The 21033-nt window shown below is 45.1% G+C and overlaps 1 protein-coding gene across 1 annotated transcript in view; it reads right to left on the minus strand.

The window, feature by feature from the left end:
• DNAH8 (dynein axonemal heavy chain 8) overlaps positions 1-21033 on the minus strand; it is a 313181-nt gene that overhangs the window by 125675 nt on the left and 166473 nt on the right. The window contains exons 62-70 of the mRNA XM_066361430.1: positions 19773-19891; positions 18192-18295; positions 16906-17082; positions 15017-15184; positions 14287-14502; positions 9467-9604; positions 7379-7506; positions 6344-6515; positions 1568-1723 (exon numbers count right to left, since the gene is read on the minus strand). Coding sequence (XP_066217527.1) covers positions 1568-1723; positions 6344-6515; positions 7379-7506; positions 9467-9604; positions 14287-14502; positions 15017-15184; positions 16906-17082; positions 18192-18295; positions 19773-19891 — 1378 coding nt within the window. The remainder of the gene's footprint in view (positions 1-1567; positions 1724-6343; positions 6516-7378; positions 7507-9466; positions 9605-14286; positions 14503-15016; positions 15185-16905; positions 17083-18191; positions 18296-19772; positions 19892-21033) is intronic.

Genomic DNA, 21033 nt, shown 5'->3' on the forward strand with positions numbered 1-21033 from the left:
CATTTATTCAGAAAAGTCCTGTCTTCTGGGTAAGGAGAGCCTACTTCAGTCTGCCTATATTCCAGCGGCAGACAGGTTCTAGAATACAGAAGTGTCTCTAGGCCCTGGCCAGTTGGCTCAATGGTGGAGTGTCAGCTCGGCATGTGGATGTCCCGGGTTTGATTCCCGGTCAAGGCACACAGGAGAAGCAACCATCTGCTTCTCCACCTCTCCCCTCTCACTTCCGTCCCTCCCTCTCTCTCTCCCTCTCTCTCTCTCTCTCTCTCTCTCTTCTCCTGCTGCAGCCATGGCTCAATTGGAGCAAGTTAGCCCCAGATGCTGAGGATGGCTCCATGGCCTCTGCCTTCGGCACTAAAAAATGGCTCCAGTTGCAATGGAGCAAGAGCCCCAGATGGGCAGAACATTGCCCTCTAGTGGGCTTGCTGGGTGGCTCCCAGTCAGGGAGCATGCAGGAGTCTGTCTCTGCCTCCCCCCTCTCATTAAAAAAAAAAAAAAAAAGAAAGAAAAAGTGTCTCTAGCATATGTCTGTGACTTCCTCAGGAGGGTTCCCGGGTCTGAACTGCCGCAGGAGGGACACTCCTGAAGACTGCCGATGAGTTTAATGCTGAAATGGAGGCACAGAGCTAGGTCAGGGAAAGCAAGAAGAAGAGCAGGGAGGTAACAGCCAGGGCAGGCGGGAGGACCAGATGAGGGACAAGTCACCGTTGGGCTGGATCCAGTCGGCTGTGCCAGGAGCAGGGTGCACTCCTGTGAGCACAGCGCCTCAGAAGCCACGCTCCGTTCCCTCCACTTCCCCAGCTCCTCCCCTCCGTTCGCTTGCACTCGACCCAAACCAGGACTCCTCCCTTCGGTCGTCTAAGTAAACACAGACCAATGCGATGCACGATGCATCCATCCTGCCCTGGAGTGTTAACAAGGCAGGAGCATCTCAGGGGGATGGTGGTGGCGGGGGATGGCGGGCTTTGAAGAGTATTTAAGATTCTTATCTGGGATGTAGGTGGAGTGGGCAGTTGGGTGGACAAAGACACTCTCAGTAGTAGAAATAGGACAAGACAAAATATGGATGCAGAAGGCTTAGCACAGTGTCTGGGAAACAATGACTAGTCCATATATTGGTGGTTGAATTGAAACAGCAATGGGAACCGAGATCCCCAGGGAGTCGTGTCCTTTCTCCGCCGCTGCCGTAGAATTTACACTTTATTAGACGGGGCTCCAGTAGGCTATGCAGTACCAAGCGTCTGAGCTAGGCTGGCATGAGTGGCCTCCATCTTGCAGGTTCTTCTTTTGCTGCTTTCCTGTAAGCCCAGACCCAGGGCCCAGAATAAAGGCCACGTCCAACATGGGTCAAAGCAACAGAGCCAGGGAAGTGGAGGGAGAGTGAGATCAAGAGAGACCACAAAAGAGAGAAAATATCAGAGCCTCTGCCCAGTCCCTGCTACAAACCTCAAGGGTATAAGTTAGCAAACAATTACAGAGATGACAACTTTATGACTGGCAGATTCAATGGAGATTTGGAGACAATTTTATGATTTCAAGTTTACTTTCCCCTGCACCAAATGGTACATACCTGCAGGTCATTTTCTTTTTCCTTTGATTTAATCCAAGTCTTGCCTTGAGTTTGTGGATCTATGAGGAGTGGGTATCTGGTGGCCTTTGTCACAATAATGCCATTCTGAATTGAGAGGTCGTCGCCTGGTAATCCCTGTAGTCCCCATTCGCCAATCTGAGAAACAGGAAATGGATGTGGCCATGCAAAGGAGAACAGGATGCTTTTGTTAGTAATTAAAAGGGCCACGATATAAAAAAAATTTTAATCTGCCCATATATTTTCCCACTGAGGGTATGCAACAGGTAGTTAGAAAAAAAGCCCAAACTTATAAAATATAAACCAAGTGATATTAAATTTAATAAAAAGATGTATCATCTAATTAATCCTTTGTCTAATAACACAAGACTAGGCTGAGTACTGCATACTGTATTTTCACGCTCATGAGGAAATATTATTAAACTAATTGCATGAAGCATGGCTGCTGAACATTCAGAGATCCTAAGGGCAGGGGTTGGGAACCTATGGCTCGCGAGCCAGATGTGGCTCTTTTGATGGCTGCATCTGGCTTACAGACAAATCTTTAATAAAAAAATAATAACAAAAATATAAAACATTCTCATGTATTACAATCCATTCATTTCCTACCGCTCATGTTCATGGTTGCAGGTGGCTGAAGCCAATCACAGCTGTCTTCTGGGACAACAACAAATTTTTATTGGACCTCATTGTGAGGTCAGGAAGTAAACTTCCCTCCTTTTAATCAAGTAGTCAGCTAGCTAATTGCAAAAATCCTTTTGACGAAGAAGATGGCTAAAAGAAAAAAAGATGAGGAGTATCGTACTTTTCAGCAGGAATGAACAGAGGAATTCGCCTTTGTGGAGAGAGCGGGTTCTGCAGTGTGTCTAATATGCAATGATAAAATTGCATCGATGAAACAGTCAAATATAAAATGGCACTTCGACACACACCATACTACATTTGCATAGAAATATCTAGTGGGGGACAGCAGGAAGAAAGCATGTCAAGAGCTACTGTGCAGAGTGCAAGCTAGTCAGCAGCAACTTCATGTTTGGATGCAACAAGGTGACTGGAATTCAGCTAGCTTTGCTGGTGCTTTAGCAATTGTGAGAAACAGAAAGCCATTCACAGATGGGGAATATGCCAAAACATTCATGCTTGATGTTGCCAATGGACTTTTTGACGACTTTTCGGATAAAGACAAGATTATCAAACGAATAAAAGACATGCCTCTGTCGGCAAGAACTGTTCACGATTGTACCATCATGATGGCAAATCAAATTGAGGCAACACAAGTGAAGGACATAAATGCAGCACCATACTTTTCTCTAGCTTTGGATGAGTCAACAGACGTAAGCCATTTATCCTAGTTTGGCGTGATTGCAAGGTATGCTGTTGGTGACACACTATGTGAGGAAAGTCTTGCTGTTTTGCCTATGAAAGAGACAAGAGGGGAGGATTTATTCAAGTCTTTCACTGAGTTCACTAAAGAAAAAAAATCTACCAATGGATAAACTTATTTCAGTGTGTACTGATGGTGCTCCGTGCATGGTGGGGAAAAACAGAGGATTCGTAGCACTTCTTCGTGAACATGAAAAGAGACTCATCCTAAGTTTTCACTGCATCCTACATCAGGAGGTGCTTTGTGCTCAGATGTGTGGCGAGCAGCTTGGTGAGGTGATGTCGCTGGTCATTCGGGTGGTCAACTTTATTGTTGCCCGAGCTTTAAATGATTGCCAGTTTAAAACACTGCTGGATGAAATTGGGAATAATTATCCTGGTCTGCTTCTGCACAGCAATGTGCATTGGTTGTCAAGAGGGAAGGTGCTCAGTCGTTTTGCGGCTTGTCCGAGTGAAATCCAGACTTTTCTTGAAATGAAAACATCAAGCATCCTGAGTTAGCTAACACTGAGTGGCTCCTGAAGTTCTACTATCTCATGGACATGACTGAACATCTGAACCAGCTCAATGTGAAAATGCAAGGCGTTGGAAATACAGTCTTATCCCTTCAACAAGCAGTGTTTGCATTTGAAAACAAGCTGGAACTCTTCATCGCTGACATCGAAACAGGTCGTTTACTACACTTTGAAAAACTGGGAGAGTTTAAAGATGCATGCACAGCAAGTGACCCTGTTCAACATCTTGATCTACAGCAGCTAGCGGGCTTCACATCTAATCTCCTGCAGTCATTCAAAGCGCGCTTTGGAGAATTTCGTGAGCACACTCGTCTTTTTAAGTTCATCACCCATCCACACGAGTGTGCAGTGGACAGCGCCGACCTGAGTTACATCCCCGGTGTCTCCGTCAGAGATGTTGAGCTACAAGCTGCTGACCTGAAGGCCTCAGACATGTGGGTGAATAAGCAAGTCACTGAATGAAGATTTGGAAAGACTTGCACAACAGCAAGCAGAGTTGGCAAGCAAACACAAGTGGAGAGAAATTAAAAAACTTCCTCAGACCAGCTGATTGTCAAGACTTGGAACACGCTTCCCGTCACATACCACACACTGCAGCATGTGAGTATTGCTGTACTGACAATGTTTGGCTCTACGTATGCATGTGAGCAGTCTTTCTCACATCTAAAGAACGTTAAGACCAACCTACAATCACATTTAATGGATGGAAGTCTCAACGCCTGCATGAAGCTTAACCTCACCACGTATAATCCAGACTACAAAGCCATCAGCAAAACCATGCAGCACCAGAAGTCACATTAATGGTAAGAAGTACTTATTCATCATTGGTTAGCAACAGCATAACAACGTTATTAAAAAGAATTCAGAGACTTATTGTACTTTAAAAGTGTTGGTCTTACATAAAATGCACACATTTACTTGTATTTAGTGTTAAACATATTGTATGGCTTTCACGGAATTACATTTTAAAATATGTGGTGTTCATGGCTCTCTCAGCCAAGAAGATTCCCAACCCCTGTCCTAGGGGCTTAAGATACGGGGACACTGCTTTGTGGGTGGGATCCAGACTCGCTGGAGTCAGCAGGGTAATGATACAGGTGATGAGGTGTCAGAGAAGAGCCTGGGGCGAGCCTTTGAAAAACCCCCTTCCTGCCCCATGGTTCTGCTTTCCTGGAGTTTGGGGGTTGCGTAGCTGGAGGCAGAGGAGTTGGAGGAGGTGAGGTGTCATATTAGCAGGGGCTAATTAGGACATTAAAAAATAGATAAGATACATATTTGCTTTCCAAATGAAGAGGGAAGTGCCAGCCTGCCTCCACATGGTCAGTAAAATCACCCGAGATCCGATGAACCAACCGGCCTCCACCTCTGTTAAATTATCACAGCACGTTCAAAAGCCAGAATTGCTAAAGATGACCTGGCCCACTCAGCCTCACCAGCGACCCATTTTATCTTCAACACGTTATCTAGTCCCTCTCGGGACCAGTTCAACGTTGTCTGAATTGGAGATGAATTTTTAGCTTTTAAATAGAGATAACAAGAAAGTAACAGCATGGCATCCTGGAGGCAGCCGGGGAGCACATCCATGGGCCGGAAACACAGCTCACGAGTGCAAACTGCCCGGGGAGTGTTTAGTACCACGGCCACTCCGCAGGCTACACTGAGAACTGACAGAGGCTCCGTTCCCAGCGAGGACATGCCTGTGGTATGTCCTCTCTGACTCATGACACAGAACGGGTACTCCTGGATGTTGATAAAGGATTGCTCATGACCAAAAGAAGGTTAATAACACAACTTATTGATAGATAAAATGGCTACTCATCCACCATCTTTCTTTTTTTTTTTTTTTTAATTTTTTTAAAATTAATTTTAATGGGGTGACATTGACAAATCAGAGTACATATGCTCAGAGGAAACATCTCTAGGTTATTTTGACATTTGATTATGCTGCATTCTCATCAAAGTCCAACTGTCTTCTGTCACCTTCTAACTGGTTTTCTTTGTTAAGAAAACCCCTCCCCCAACCCCCTCCTTCTCCTCCCCCTCACCCCGTAACCACCACACACTTGTCCATGTCTCTCTCATTTTTATGTCCCACCTATGTATGGAATCATATAGTTCTTAGTTTTTTCTGATTTACTTATTTCGCTCAACCACCATCTTTCTTAAGAACAATGCAGGCCTGAAGGAGGAGGAAGGACGTGCCTACTCAGTAACCCCGCTCAGACCTCCCCCGTAGCTGGATGCTGATAAGGACGATTGGATCAGGGTACAGATAGTTTTGAGGAACTGTGGCTCCACTCCCAACCACAAACAGAAGAAGTCATCTTGCAGCTGACTTTGTCCAAGGTCCTTGGACAGATCCATATAACCCCAATCCACCTCTCCCTAGGGGCTGACACGCCCTGCTGGTGTCAGCCCTCCTGCACCCAGGCATTTTACATTTTTCCTTTTGGAATACACTAGCCTCGTGTTTTCTGTTCGGCCCGCGGTTTCTGCCTTTCACTTGCGGCCTAGCTGATGTCTACATTTGCCTGAAATGTCTGAGCGTGTGGTGTTAATAAAAACCGGTGTAAACACTGAAGGGTTATATCAGAAGGGCGCCTTTTGGCAAGTCTAACTCGCAAACCGTCTGTTAGTTCACGGCAGCGCCAGTGGTATTAATTTGAAAGCAGGATCTCTTAAAATGCAAAGCAACTTTCATACAATAAAGAAAATTCATTTTTGGAACTCTTGAGCATTTTCAAAACCATCTTTTCAATTACATGAAAAAAAAGAAACAGAGTCGGTGTGCCTTGATTTCTCAATAAGAAATAAAATGAGACTGAAATTCAAAGGCTACTGCGAGGAGAGGAACGCTTACTGTTGGAGGATCCACCAACATCGAGATGAGATTCAGGTTTTCCGTGAAAGGAATTTTCCGAGCTCTCAGCTCCATCTCCCACTGATCTTTGAGCAGATAGTTCCTAAATATCTGATTGAAAGGGCCCAGGTAGGAAAGGAACCCGGTGCACAGCAGAATGTCACCGACGAGCCTGTTAAGGGAACACCACAGAGTGAGTCGCCAGCCCGGGTTCAGCTCTCCCGTTAGTCTGAAAGGCCACAGTGCTGCTTTGTTGGGTCACTAGGTGAAATCCTTTCTTGCTCCCTGCATTTGGCAGCCAGACATGGGGAGACCATGCAAAATGGAGTAGCAGTGGCCATATCTGAGGAAGGTCAGGGAGCAAGACAGGGGCTCCTTCCCGAAGCCCGCAGGACAAGAGCCTTGTTCCCGCCCTATGGCTGGTCCTGTTCAAAATCAGTCTTGGTGAAACAATGTTTCCTTTCTCAGGCCCCTCTCTGAGTTTTCTGAGCGCACAAACAGGGAAGAGTAGACAAACAGAGCAAGCCTATAGAACAGTGGTTCTCAACCTTTCTAATGCCGTGACCCTGCAATACAGTTCCTCATGTTGCGGTGACCCCAAACCAAAAAATAATTTTGGTGGCTACTTTGTAACTGTAATTTTGCTACAGTTATGATTTGGAATGTAAATACCTGATATGCATTATGTATTTTCCAATGGCTTTAGGCGACCCCGCCGGGGTCGCGACCCACAGGTTGAGAACCGCTGCTATAGAGGTTGTTCCGGAAAATCCAAACCCTTCAGGAGCACTCTCGTACTCAAAGCTCCACCGTGCTGAACCAAAACAGAGGTTAAAAGTGTGTCACCAGTTTTCTTCCCTCTCCATCTACTCAGAGCACGTAACTGAAAGCCAGAAGCAGCTTCTTAGGTGGGTGGAAATGAGGGGCCAAAGCTCTTCACAGGGACGTGAATCTTACATTCTCTAATGCCACACTGAGGTGGCGTTTGCGACAGCGCCCAGGGACAGCGGGTATAACAAAGACCGAAATGAATACCTCTTAATCTGAGCTTTGAACTCTTTGCTTTGCTGAGTCCACCGGACTTTTTCTCCACTCAGTCCATCGATGAGAGTGGAAGCTGCCTGCATCTTTTTCCGGCAAGTGTCAGCATCATTAAGCAAATCCTACACTCATAAAGGGAGAATGTTTTTAAATAGCTTAATTAAATATCCAGTAGATTCACACATGAAAATACATGCAGGACTTTCTTAATGTGCAAAATAAATATTATTTAAAACACAGTGTGAGTGAAACTTTACAGATTAAATTCTGGTAATGTATTCAGTATATAGTTATTTTACATGACAAAATTTCAAGCAAAGCAATTTTGTAAGATAGAATCCAAATCACGTAAATTAAAAAAAATATATATTTCTATTAAATATGTATCAAAATAGAATGAAATCAATAAATCACACCATCCATTTTAAGTCTTAGATTTAATAGTGATTCTGAGTTCTTTGCAGTCTACCAAGATTTCTTTGCCAGAAAAATTCCACACAATCGTCATGAGCTGCAGGCGGCTTGTATCTGCTCACAAGAGCCAGCTGTTCAATTTTTAGGGAATGTGTGTGTATGTTGGTGTTAAAAGACATTATTAAAAATTATGTTATATAGCCCTGGCCGGTTGGCTCAGCGGTAGAGCGTCGGCCTAGCGTGCGGAGGACCCGGGTTCGATTCCCGGCCAGGGCACACAGGAGAAGCGCCCATTTGCTTCTCCACCCCTCCGCCGCACTTTCCTCTCTGTCTCTCTCTTCCCCTCCCGCAGCCAAGGCTCCATTGGAGCAAAGATGGCCCGGGCGCTGGGGATGGCTCTGTGGCCTCTGCCCCAGGCGCTAGAGTGGCTCTGGTCGCAATATGGCGACGCCCAGGATGGGCAGAGCATCGCCCCCTGGTGGGCAGAGCGTCGCCCCATGGTGGGCGTGCCGGGTGGATCCCGGTCGGGCGCATGCGGGAGTCTGTCTGACTGTCTCTCCCCGTTTCCAGCTTCAGGAAAAAAAAAAAAAAAAATTATGTTATATAAACTTGTAATTAAACAAATTATATTAAAAGGGCCCTGGCCGGTTGGCTCAGCAGCAGAGCGTTGGCCTGGTGTGTGGAAGTCCTGGGTTTGATTTCTGGTCAGGGCACACAGGAGAAGCGACCATCTGCTTCTCCACCCCTCCCCCTTCTCTCTCTCTCTCTCTCTCTCTCTCTCTTTCTCTGTCTTTTTCTCTCTTTCTGACCCCCTCCTTCAGCCATGGCTTATTTGAGCAAGTTGGCCCTGGGCGCTGAGGATGGCACCACAGCTCTCTTCAGGTGCTAGAATGGCTCGGTTGCCAAGCAACAGAGCGACGGCCCCAGATGGGAAGAGCATCCCCACCTAGTGGGTTCCCGAGTGGATCCTGTCCTGGCACAGAGTCTGTCTCTGCCTCTACCAACCCCTCACTTAATAAAATATAATTTTAAAAAATTATATGAAAAGAAGTAATGAGTAACCTAACCGTACTACTTCCAAACTATTTATTATGTTTTAGCATAATCTGAGAGAGGTTATCTAAGGCCGCTGTGTCAGCATGGCGGAAATTGTGTATCACAGCGTGCTGCCGCACATTTGTCCAAATCTGGGCTCAGTGTCGTCATGCTGGCTGCTTAGACTTGGCAGTGTTGGGAGTCCCTAGACCACAGAATTCAGCAAACCCTGCCAACAAGGCTTTCTTCCTCCCCAGCCCCTGCCCCTCATGAACCAGACCACCGCTCCTTATAACACATCTCAGAGGCTGTATTAATATCCCCACTGACGGATAACACCGGGCCAACTGCCCTGAACCGCGCAGTGATTAAGTGCCCGAGCTGATCCCAGTTGTCTGACTTCAAAGTCAGTCCTCTCTGGGTGTGACATCACAGACTCCTCTTACAGAAAATGATCATTTTAAAATAGACATTTGAGTGTCAAAGATCCAAAGTAAGTAGACACTGCTAGTGAGGAGGGGCATTCGGGTCAAGTCATTTTCGTTGTGAACAGTTACTTCACTTCTAAATACAAGGGGTACTGACGGAAGGTTCTGGCACGTCGTTTCAGTGGTTTGGGGCATTCAAGCTCACCATCTTCTCGTTCATGGCGGCGTCGAATTTTGCTTGCACTTTATCCAGCTCGGCCTGCTTCTCATCCAGCAGCGCCTGGGCCTTCCCCAGCTCGGCGTTGGCCACTGCCAAGCGGCCCTCTTGTTTGGCCAGGTTCGCCTAGGACGGAAGAGGAGGTGGTTAGGACCGCGCTATATCCATGCGCTGCGAACATCTGGGACTTGACCCGGTAAACAACAGTGTATCGCGTCCTTTTTCCCTGACGGTTTTGGAGGTCACTCACCTCCGAGTGTGTTCAGTTGGGGAAGCAGAGGGTCGTGAAGATGCTTCCTTCAAGTTCCTTTTCTTTTAAGTATTAATGTTCACATGAAAAAAATGCAGCAGTGTATAGGAAGGAGAACAAAAACTTCCCATGATTTTACCCGGTAACAGTCTGCGAGGACTGTGTTAAGTCGGTAACTGGCATCTTGTTGTTTTTTTCCCACTTAATGTAGTATAATCATTTCCTTCATCCTAAAAACCTTCTTATGAATATTAGTTATGGGGCGGCATAATATCCTGCAATTTGGATGGGTCATCATTTACTTAACCTTTTCTGCAGGTTTAGACATTTCTTTTTTTCATCTTTATTATATATAATGCCGTGATGAGTACTGTGGGGTGTGTAGACATCTTTAATTATTATATATAACGCCGTGATGAGTACTGTGGGGTGTGTAAACATATTGGATGGTTTCCTCGGTACCGATTTTTTGGAGTGAAATTACTGTAACAGTAGTTTTTTACCTTTTCCTAAGTTCTTAATAATGGTAATTATATTTTCTTGTAAATATAAACTAATGGATCAGCAAAGTAAGATAGGCCCAAAGCTTTCTGGCGCAGTTTTTTTGATAACTTTCTCATTTAATTTCTCAATATTTCATTTATTTGAACTTAGCCATTTTCCCCAGGAAATTTTCGTTTCATTTAGATTTTCTAATGTATTGGCATATAACTATGTAAAATTTGCTTTTAACTATTTAAATCTACACATCTGTGATTATAAGGATTTATCTTTCTATTCTCATATGTTCTTTTGCATTTTCCTTTTAATTAGATTTTCTAAGACATGTCTCTTATATTTTGTTTTTGCAAAGTACCAGCTGTCAGACTTACTCATTAATTCTATTCTCTTTTGTAACTTTTAATGTTATTTTTATTAGTGCCATTCTGCTTTCTGCAAAGTTTGTATGTATGTGGGTTTATAAGGGAGTATGTACTGGGTTTTGTTTCTTTGACTCACTTTAGGGCGAAGAATGTACCATTTTACCACACCACAAAAGCTTTGGTAACTAGTTGTTTTTTTTTTTTCATCATTTTCTACATAGAAGTGACTTTTTTCTTTTTTTTTTTTTTTTGGCAGAGACAGAGAGAATCAGAGAGAGGGACAGATAGAGACAGACAGACAGGAAGGGAGAGAGATGAGAAGCATCAACTCTTCGTTGTGGTTTCTTAGTTGTTCATTGATTGCTTTCTCATATGTGTCTTGACCGTGGGGCTACAGCAGACCCCTTGCTCAAGCCAGCAACCTTGGGTCCAAGCTGGTGAGCTTTGCTCAAACCAGATGAACCTGCACTCAAGCTCACGACCTCAGGGTCTCGAACCTAGGTCCTCCACATCCCAGTCCGGCACTCTATCCACTGCGCCACTGCCTGGTCAGAGAGAAGTGACTAACTTTTTAAATGTAAACTTTCTAATTTTATTGCTTATCCTCAAAGAATGAGACCTCAGCAACTTTTGCTTCTGGGAATTAAATCAAGGTCTTCCTTTAGCATTGAACACAATCAATTTTTGTAAATGTTTCTTGGGCAATAGAAACGATTTTATATTTTTTGTTCATATGTTTAAAAGCTCAGTGTAGTGATTCAAACTTAAGAATAATGTAGTGTAGGCCCTGGCAGGTTGACTCAGTGGCAGAGCATCGGCCTGGCGTGTGGAAGTCTCAGGTTCGATTCCCAGCCAGGGCACACAGGAGAAGCACCCAAATGCTTCTCCATCCTTCCCCCTCTCCTTTCTCTCTGTCTCTCTCTTCTCCTCCCGCAGCCAAGGCTCCATTGGAGCAAAGTTGGCCCAGGCACTGAGGATGACTCCATGGCCTCTGCCTCAGGAGCTAGAATGACTCCAGTTGCAACTGGAGCAACAGCCCAGACAGGCAGAGCAGTGCCCCCTAGTGGGCATGCCTGGTATATCCCGGTTGGGCACATGCAGGAGTCTCTCTGTCTCCCCAATTCTCACTTCAGAAAAATACAAAAAAAAAAAAAAGAATAACAAAGTGTAAAATCTCTATAGATTTTTTAATTTATGTCTACTCAGGACTGGCTACGTAATTTGCAAGACCCAGTGCAAAATGGAAATGCGGGTCCCTTGCTCAAATAGTATTAAGAACCTTACGAGGGTGAGAGCAGAGCATTAAGGCCCTTAGCACAGGACCCTGTGTACACGGGTCACACACCCATAGAGCCAGGCCCATGCCCACCAGATCTGTGGTAGACTGATACTGTCTGCAACAATCTCACGTTATAGTACCATTTTTATTAACTCCACTTAAACTATTAATACAGTTTGCTTTATGTAACTTAATACTATTTTATTTATTGTGTATGACATTATTACAATTAATTCTCACCATAGACTTCATTGTGAGTAATCAAAATTTTTATCAATAAAAAGTAACAGCTCTTTTAGTAAGGCCTTTGTTTTTTCTTGAATTCTAACATTATATAAGGTCTACCGGAAAGTTCTGTCCGTTTTTGGAATAAAACAAAATACAAATTTTTCTTACCGTCAATAAACTTTATTAAATAATATATTTCCACACCAATCCTATCTTCCAAATATGGTCCAAAATGGTTTGCTGAGCTGAATTAAGCCTTTCTGCGATCTCCGATGTTGTCAGAAAAGGATCTTGCTCCAACATGGTCTTAACAACATCGTCTTCGATCAGAGATGGTCGCCCAGAACGTGGCTTATCAGAAAGGTCAAAATCACCTGTTTTGAATTTTTTGAACCATCTTCTGCATGTCCTATCAGAAACTGTACCTTCACCAAACACTTTCAATAAATTTCTACATGCTTCTGTAGCATTTCTTCCTTGTTGAAATTCGTAAAAATTACAGTGGCGTAAATGAACTTTATTAGTAGCCATGGGAACACTATGGCTTCACACATAAGACTAATGTGAATCAACTTTGTTTTAGTTAATTTGCTACGTCAGTATGTATACATTAAGTGATAAAAATAGAGAGGCACACATGCACCAAATAAACGTGCTTACGTGTCGAAACTTGTTGTGATAGAAACGGACAGAACTTTCCGGTAGAACTTATAGTAACACTTCTCTCTTGGTATTTTTTGTTTGGGTGTATCTGCTATATATTCTCACCATTTCTCTTTGAGAAAACTTTACTTTTATTTCTTTTTTTCTTTCTTAAGATTTTATTTATTGATTTGAGAGAGAGAAGGGAGGAGCAAGAAGCATCAACTCATAGTTGCTTCTCATATGTGCCTTGACCAGGCAAGCCTGGGGCCTCGAACCGGTGACCTCAGTGTTCCAGGCCAACACCTAATCCACTCTGCCACCACAGATCAGGTATTTTTATTTTCTGTTTGTCTTGAAGCACAGAGCTGAAAGAGGCAATCATGTTAAAGCTTATAATGAAAACCAGTAAGCCCTGCTTTTTAGCTTTATGGAGCTGGGTGTGGGCAGCGGGGTTTGAGTTTGCCTGGGTGGTATACTTTATGACTCCTGTGCACTCCTGAGGACGCCCCTCTGTTCTAGCAGACACGGAGGAGAGTCTGGCCCAGTGCAGGGTGTGTGTGTGTGTGTGTGTGTGTGTGTGTGTGTGTGTGTGTGTGTTGTGTTTACTCCTCAATACCTAGCTTGCATCCTTGAGAATGTCTCTTTGTTCCCTCATTCACCAGGGTCAGGGGTGTGTGTGTGTGTGTGTGTGTGTTGTGTTTACCCGTCAATACCTAGGTGTGTGTGTGTGTGTGTGTGTGTTGTGTTTACCCGTCAATACCTAGGTGTGTGTGTGTGTGTGTGTTGTGTTTACCCGTCAATACCTAGGTGTGTGTTTGTATGTGTGTGTATGTGTTGTGTTGTGTTTACCCGTCAATACCTAGCTTGCATCCTTGAGAATGTCTCTTTGTTCCCTCATTCACCAGGGTCAGGGGTGTGTGTGTGTGTGTGTGTTGTGTTGTGTTTACCCGTCAATACCTAGCTTGCATCCTTGAGAATGTCTCTTTGTTCCCTCATTCACCAGGGTCAGGGTGGTCACATACTGACTTCTTGGACCACCGGGACGTCCCTCTCAATACTCTGCAGCTGTTCCTTCACTGGGACATCCTGAATTCTCTCCTTTTTTTAATCAGCCTTTCCAATTTTGTGTTATTGTTTCTTAGATGCATAGTTTCTTTTTCTGCGCTTGCAATTTGAAACAGTTCTAGGTGTGGTGACTGACGTCTATAAATTTTGTTTGGAATATAACAACCACGTTCAGTCTCCAAATCTCATCTCCACACTTGAAAGAAATGGCAAGTGTTTTGCTGTTTTTCTTCTCTTTTCTTTTTTATGACTGCTTGGTGATTATTCCTAATAAATTCATTCCCTGGTCAGGTTAACAAGCTGGTGTCATTCTTGTCTGAGATGCCCAAAACACGTGACAGATATGAACAGAGTGAGAAGCCGAGAGAGAGGGCGCACAGAGAAAAAGAAACATTCTGGTAACAGGGACATGGAGGCAGTGGCACTGATGTTTGATTTTACTAAACGCTGACTCACGGAGGGGAGGGGGCAGCTTTACCTTCAGGGGCAGCACTTCTTTGTTGATGCCATAAAATGTGGCCATAGCCAGCGTCCAGGACAGCAGGCCAGCCACGTTCCCACAGACTTTCCTGGCACTCTCAAACGTGTAATCGTCCATGTTGAAGTAGGGCTGCAGCAGCTCGATGGTCTCCTCATTGATCGTGTCCTTGGGGAACTGCTGAAGGCTCCACAGGAACCCCGTCGCGCTCATCAGCTGCAAAACAGTCCCACAGCCTGTCAGTGCCGCGGAGGAGGCACACCACCTGTCTGGGTTCGCGTGGGCTCCAAACAGAGTCTCCTTGAAGGAGGAGCAGTTGATTTGCTCTAACCGGACAAATCGAGGCGATGGCAGGAGTCGGCGTAAACCTCCAAACTGCAAGCTGTCTTCTCCTCTCCACGGTGAGAGAGCGGAAATAAAAGCTACCGAGCACTGTCAACCGAGTGCAGCTCCAGGCCACCAGCCACACAGGCCCCATTTTGGAGACTGGGTTAGGTGGACACCAGGACTGTGCCAACACTGGCCGCTGGTTCTAAAGGATTTCATAAAAAGAAAGCATTCCGCCTAAGAATCTTTTCCCTGCTTACATTTTGGGAGATGCAGATTAAGATAAACTATGCAATACACAACGGCCCGTGGTTATCTGCCAGCTTGTCCGGTCTATACTGAGTGTCCCTAGCTGAGGGCAGCTGACACACCTCCCAGGGCCGGCAAAAGAGAGTTTACTTACTTTTAATGACTCTGCCCAGGACGGCTTGCAGCAAGGTTTCTCTGGATCCATCGTAACAGGGTCGATTTTCTTCTGAAACAGCAGCAGAACGCAGTCCATGATTCTCATAATGAGATGCGGGGGCTTGGCAAGTTTCCTGACCGTGGCGATATCGTTTGGTTTGATAGTCTGTATTGGGGGTTAGGAATCAATATTTTTGTTGTTGTTGAGTAGCATTCAGAGTCCTACAGAAATCTAATGCTTGAAAATAACTAAAGTAGAAACCTTTAAAATGTGTTTTCTCCCCCAAACCCCGACGTTATCGCCTCAAGGGTTTGCATTCTGAGATTTTTCCTTCATAGCTCATTGTGATTCAAGGATTTTTGTTTGTTTTAATTCTTTTTTTTTTCCTCTCTTGCCCTCAACTAATTCTTTAGAATATCAGCACCATTCATTGCCCACCACCGCAGACCCGTGTTAGCAGCAGCCTCATTGATGAGGAACAGTAGCTAACCAGCGTCTTCAAAGCACAGTCTCTATTGTGCATCAGTAATACAAGAGGAGCCAGGCCCTGCGCAGCAGAAGCCCCCCTCCCCCCGCCTTCGTTTGGAGGGCTGTCCTATCTACGGAAGGGGAGGAATGCAAAGAGACCAGAGAAGTTATTACCACACGGGACTTGTAAGAATATCTTTTGGAAGTTTCTATATGGGAGCTGGGTTTGGAATGGGCCGTTACTAGACACTCAAGCCAAGAAGGACTGGGACGTCCCATAAGTCGCGACAATCTCCTAAAACGCATCTGATTCAGTAACCTCTCTTCTCTCTTCTTTGTTATCATGGGCTCACTAAGGGAGTGAGGATGAAGAATGTGTGTGTCCTGGTCATTGTCACAATTTTATTAAATGATTATCATCATTCTACTCATTCATATAATGACTACAGGCATTCTCGCATATAAACCAAAAACAGCCCTGTCCTCGGTAACATCCAAGGAGGAGAGAGAAAGCACAATCACGCTAAACTAGGATTATCTGTCATGAGAGGGGCATCGGGTGGCAGGAAAAGAAAGGAGAGGCAGAGACTCTGTGGAAGGTGTGAGGCCTGAGCCTGGTCTTCAAGAATGACTGATCAGGCAGTCAGGGCTAGGAAAAACTTTCCTGACAGGGGAGAGGCTCCTTTAAACAGATATGGTTCTTCCAGAAGCCTAGAGGGTTTTCTGTGTGTCTGGATCCGCGGTGTGCGGGGACCGAATGCCAGGAGCTGAGGGAGTGGGGGAAGCCACCGTGGCCACAGCAGCGGCACTCCTACCCACTGAGTACTTTCCACGGGCCCAGCAAACTGTACTCGTTACTTTTCCGGTTTCCATCGGCCCTTCAGACCTCAATGGGGAATTACAGTCTCCATGGAGACCCTCGGAAGTGAAGTCAATTTACTTAAGAAGTGGTGGTCGTGAGAGGCAGGTGCAGAGCGACCTGCCTCAGACCCGTGCCCTCAGAGCTGTGGACACCCAGCTCCGGACTTATCCTAAGGGCAACCGGAACTGCGTGGGGATTTCACGAGGGCTCATGGCATCATCCTAACAGGATGCTGGAGGCCCCGAGAAGGCTTTCTGTGTCATCTGGACCTCTGTGCTACAGGTCACACCATAAAACACTGGTATTCCTCTCAGTTCTTGTGACAAGCTGACGGATAGAATGGAAAGAGCAAGTTCTGGGAAGTGAAGCCTTAAAAAAAATTAGAACTTTGAAAGCCTAATCAATGAAATGATTTGTTCCCAGATCAAAAGATTATAAGTCACATTAAGAATTCAGCTCAGTTTTGTGATCACAAAAATCCCCACAGCTGTTCAGCTGTACTAAACCGTGGCGCCCGCAGGACCAGGGTCGGGAGGGACAGGCGCGCGCCACTCACGTTCAGGGCCGCTTCCGCCTCTTCCAGGGCGGGCCTGGCTGCCTCCAGTTTGGACTCGGCCTTCACTTTCTCACTATCAATTTCATCCACAATTTTTTGGGCTTTGTCTTTTACCTCCTGCACTTCATTTTTCACTTTGGCCGAAGCCTGAGCACTTACTGTGACTTCTGCTAGTACCTGGTAAATGAGAGCAAATAGAAACCCTGGAGCACAATTTACAGATTTGAGTAGTATATTCATTCAACATAATAATATGCTACATTATGTAATATTATATTACATTATATATAGTATATAATTACATGTATAGTATACATTACATATGTAGTATATAATTACATAATGTATCTATTCCCCATCCAAGTCATCTCTATATTATTGTATATATTATATAATGATATATAGCAATTATGTATTATATAGTAATGATATATTATATAATACTAGTTATATATTATATATTCCCCATCTAAGTCATCTGTATTTTAAGAAGCATTAGATTAACTCCTTTGTGCAGTTCCTTGCAGTCTGGTATTCCCTAAGCTTTTCTCAGGCTTAGAATACATAAATAAATATTTTTAAGCTTTCAAGAACGTGGTATTTCTACTTTATGTAATTTCTAGAATATTAAAACAATTCAAGTAAGTGTAATGGAATAAGGTCAGAAACTACATTAAGCCTCACGTAAATAGCAATAAAAATAGCTCCTATTTTGTTAAGTGCCTCCCCCATGCCCGAACTTTGCAAAGTGCCTCTCCTAACTCTCGTTTCAGCAACTGGCTAAGGCTAAAGACTTACATATTTATTTCTAGCTGACCCTCAGGGAGCAGGAGCCAAAAGCAGTGTGAGTCTGGTGGGGCCGTGGCTCAAGGGACAGCACACATACATACACCACCGTCTCGGGAGGAGTATCTTTGTTTTGTGGTTGTTACTCCCCCAAATCATTCCCTGCCCGACACAAGCCTCAGATGAGACACGGGTCATCCAGAAACCTAGAGCATGCGGGGAGCTTAGTGAAGAAAACTTACAGACAAGCAGAAATGTCATAAACAGACGAGAGAGGACAAGAGAGAGCCAGAGAAGAAAGCATAGGCTCGGGTCCGACAGAGGGTATAATAGTTAGGTCTTGCTATCACCTAAACAAAAATATCTAATGGTCTTTGGGAACATCATCTTACCAGAAATAAACTCTAAGTTTATACCCTGTAAGTTTCTAAATGATTTTTTCTTTTTTTAATACGGAGAAATGCTCCTCACCAGTCGAGAGAGAAGAAATACAAACTCACCTCATCCGCTTTTACGGAAGCCACTGCCAGCTCCTTCTCCTTCACCGCGAGGTCCTGGGAGAGCTTCGCGACGGACTCGCTCGCCTCCATGAGCTTATCGAGACCTGGACAAGCGCATGCGCACACACTCTCGCTGAGCATATGCGCCTCCCTTCACCAGACCTTTACCCAACATTTACCATTTACTCCTTACCAGGCACCATAAACGTACTCCAGCAAGCACAAGGCAACTGATCGTGGACACAAGCTTTACAAACACTGACTATATTTCCGAGTTTCGGCAGGGATGGGGGGAGGAAACGGCTCCACTGAGGCATATCATCTGGCTACATTTAGAGGAAAGGGCCGGTGCCACACCCGGCAACATTAACCTTCAAACTTTTCTCAACAAACAGCAGTCAAGAAACTTAACAAAATATATGTTCCCCTCAGCTTTGCAGACACTTTGTAACTGTCATTTTTTGGCCTTTGAATCAATCATATTGCGGCTAAGATGGCAAATGTGATCGTTTATTAACATTTGTGTTGGTCTCTTCACTATAAAAACGAAAGTAACTGCTCAACCCTGTGCGACCAGCTCGGTGGTTTCCAATACTGGAGAGCAAAATACAATAACTACCTGACTTGCTCACGCTCCAACTGGGTTTTAGACAGAGGTGCTTGGTAAATGCTTAGCCTCCCGTCTCTCAGAGGGAAGGGGAAGGCGGCACTCGTGTCTGTGTTTGCACTTTCCACGGTGTAAATACGCCACCGCGGCTGATTTCAAGCTACCAAGAGATTCTCAGCAGCACACTGTTATATAATATTTCTACCGAACAGGTCGAGCGGAAATAACCTCAAGAACATTATAGTAGCAAAATAGTGCAAAAATAATTAAGAAATGGTAAGTTTTGGATAAGTATTGCCTTCATTTTTTAATATAATTTAACTGTAAGTTTATATAATTTAATTTTTAAATAAAGGCTGTGTTTAGCGACCAGCTCATAAAATTCCTGAACTTAACAGCCAGCTGCCATGAGCCTGTACAAGTGGCCCCAGCACACCGCTGACCCTGGGCTGCAGGAAGTGAGCCCGAGAACCAGGGGCATTCCTGTCCCCATTTCCAATGTCACGATCTCTTCACTGGCCCTGGAGCTCAGAAAACCATCACTCAGGCAACCTCTCTTTATTTTCGTTTCTGATTTGCCTTTTCCTTTGTTAGAAATTTGAGAAGCACGAATGCCACCAAGTTTATACAAATTGAGGGAAATTGTAATGAGACCAATAACTGAAATTGTGGTCAGTTCCCAAGAGCTGCTGTTTCCCGTCTATAAGTGATTTTGGTGACTTGCTACCCAGCCCAGGGGACCTGAGTTGGAACAGCTGGGAGAAATGATTCTAGAAAGAACGCAGGCCACCTCTGATTAGTTTTCTTCTGGCCAGAGTTTCCTGACAGGTCAAAAGACCCGTAAGAGCATTCCCTCAAAATAATCCATTACTAACAACAAAGTCAGTACTTCATTTTTTAAACACAACAATACCCATCAAACAAACTATTGGGATCCCTGTCAAAGAAGCCCTTAAAAATTCCATTCTGCTTACCAATATTCATGCGTTCTGCTTGTTCATGAATATATTTCAGCTTTTCGGTATAAATGTTTTTATAACCATTTATAAATGAGAGATACGATTTGGGAGTCACGTGTGCTCTTCGGCGGTACCTGAAAGGGGAACATAAAAGCAAGCTTCACCTCCGCAGTCCTGGTACATCTCCCTAACACGTCAGAACAGACGCTGTCCCCGCTGCGCACTTGGGGTTCCCGAGAGTGAGTCTCTAGCAGGAGGGCAGGGACTCTGAGGTGAAGCAGTGAGAACACTAAACTGGTATCTCGACCTTTTTCTGGTCCCTGACTCCACTCCTACCCCCACTCTGGGCTTCTGTTTCCTTGTTTAAAAAACTGAGAAAAGAATCACTGCTGAAGCCCTGGCTGGTTGGCTCAGTGGTGAAGTATCAGCCCGGCGCATGGATGTCCTAGGTTCTAATCCCGGTCAGGGCACACAGGAGAAGTGCCCATCTGCTTTTCCACCCCTCCCCGTCTCACTTCTCTCTCTCTTCCCCTCCTGCAGCCATAGCTTGATTGGAGCGCGTTGGCCCCAGGTGCTGAGGATGGGTCCATGGCCTCCGTCTCAAGTGCTAAGAAGAGCTCAGTTGCTAAGCAACAGAGCAACGCCCCAAATGGGCAGAGCATTGCCCCCTTGGTGGGCTTGCTGGGTGGATCCCGGTTGGACACATGGGAGAGTCTGACTCTCTGCCTTCCTCCTCTCACTGAATTAAAAAAAAAAAAGTCACTGCTCTAAACCTGCCAGAATTTTGTAAAAATAAAAAATATATAAATAGCATATGTAGATATACTTTATAAACTTAAAGTTCTGCACAAATAATAGGGATAAGTGGTTGAAGTGAGTTTGTGCCGCCGCCGGCTTTCATTCCACTGACACTTGCCGCCCGGCTCCCCACCACAAGGGACCAGCTGGTGGGGCCGCTCCCAACTCCTGGAGTCCTGGCAACCAAAGTAGCCATACGGGATCCCACTGCCAACCCACCGTGCACGGCTCCCCACCGCGAGGGACCGGCCGGTAGGGCCGCTCCCAACTCCTGCAGTCCTGGCAACCAAAGCCGCCATACCGGATCCGACTGCCAAGCCACCATGCACAGCTCCCCACCGCGAGGGACCGGCCGGTGGGGCCGCTCCCGACTCCTGGAGTCCTGGCAACCACAGCAGCCATACCGGATCCGACTGCCAACCCACCATGGGCTTTCATATCGTACATAACAATAGAAATAAGTTTTTAAAAATAACTT

Source organism: Saccopteryx leptura, chromosome 1 (assembly GCF_036850995.1).
Source record: "Saccopteryx leptura isolate mSacLep1 chromosome 1, mSacLep1_pri_phased_curated, whole genome shotgun sequence".
Taxonomy (NCBI): domain Eukaryota; kingdom Metazoa; phylum Chordata; class Mammalia; order Chiroptera; family Emballonuridae; genus Saccopteryx; species Saccopteryx leptura.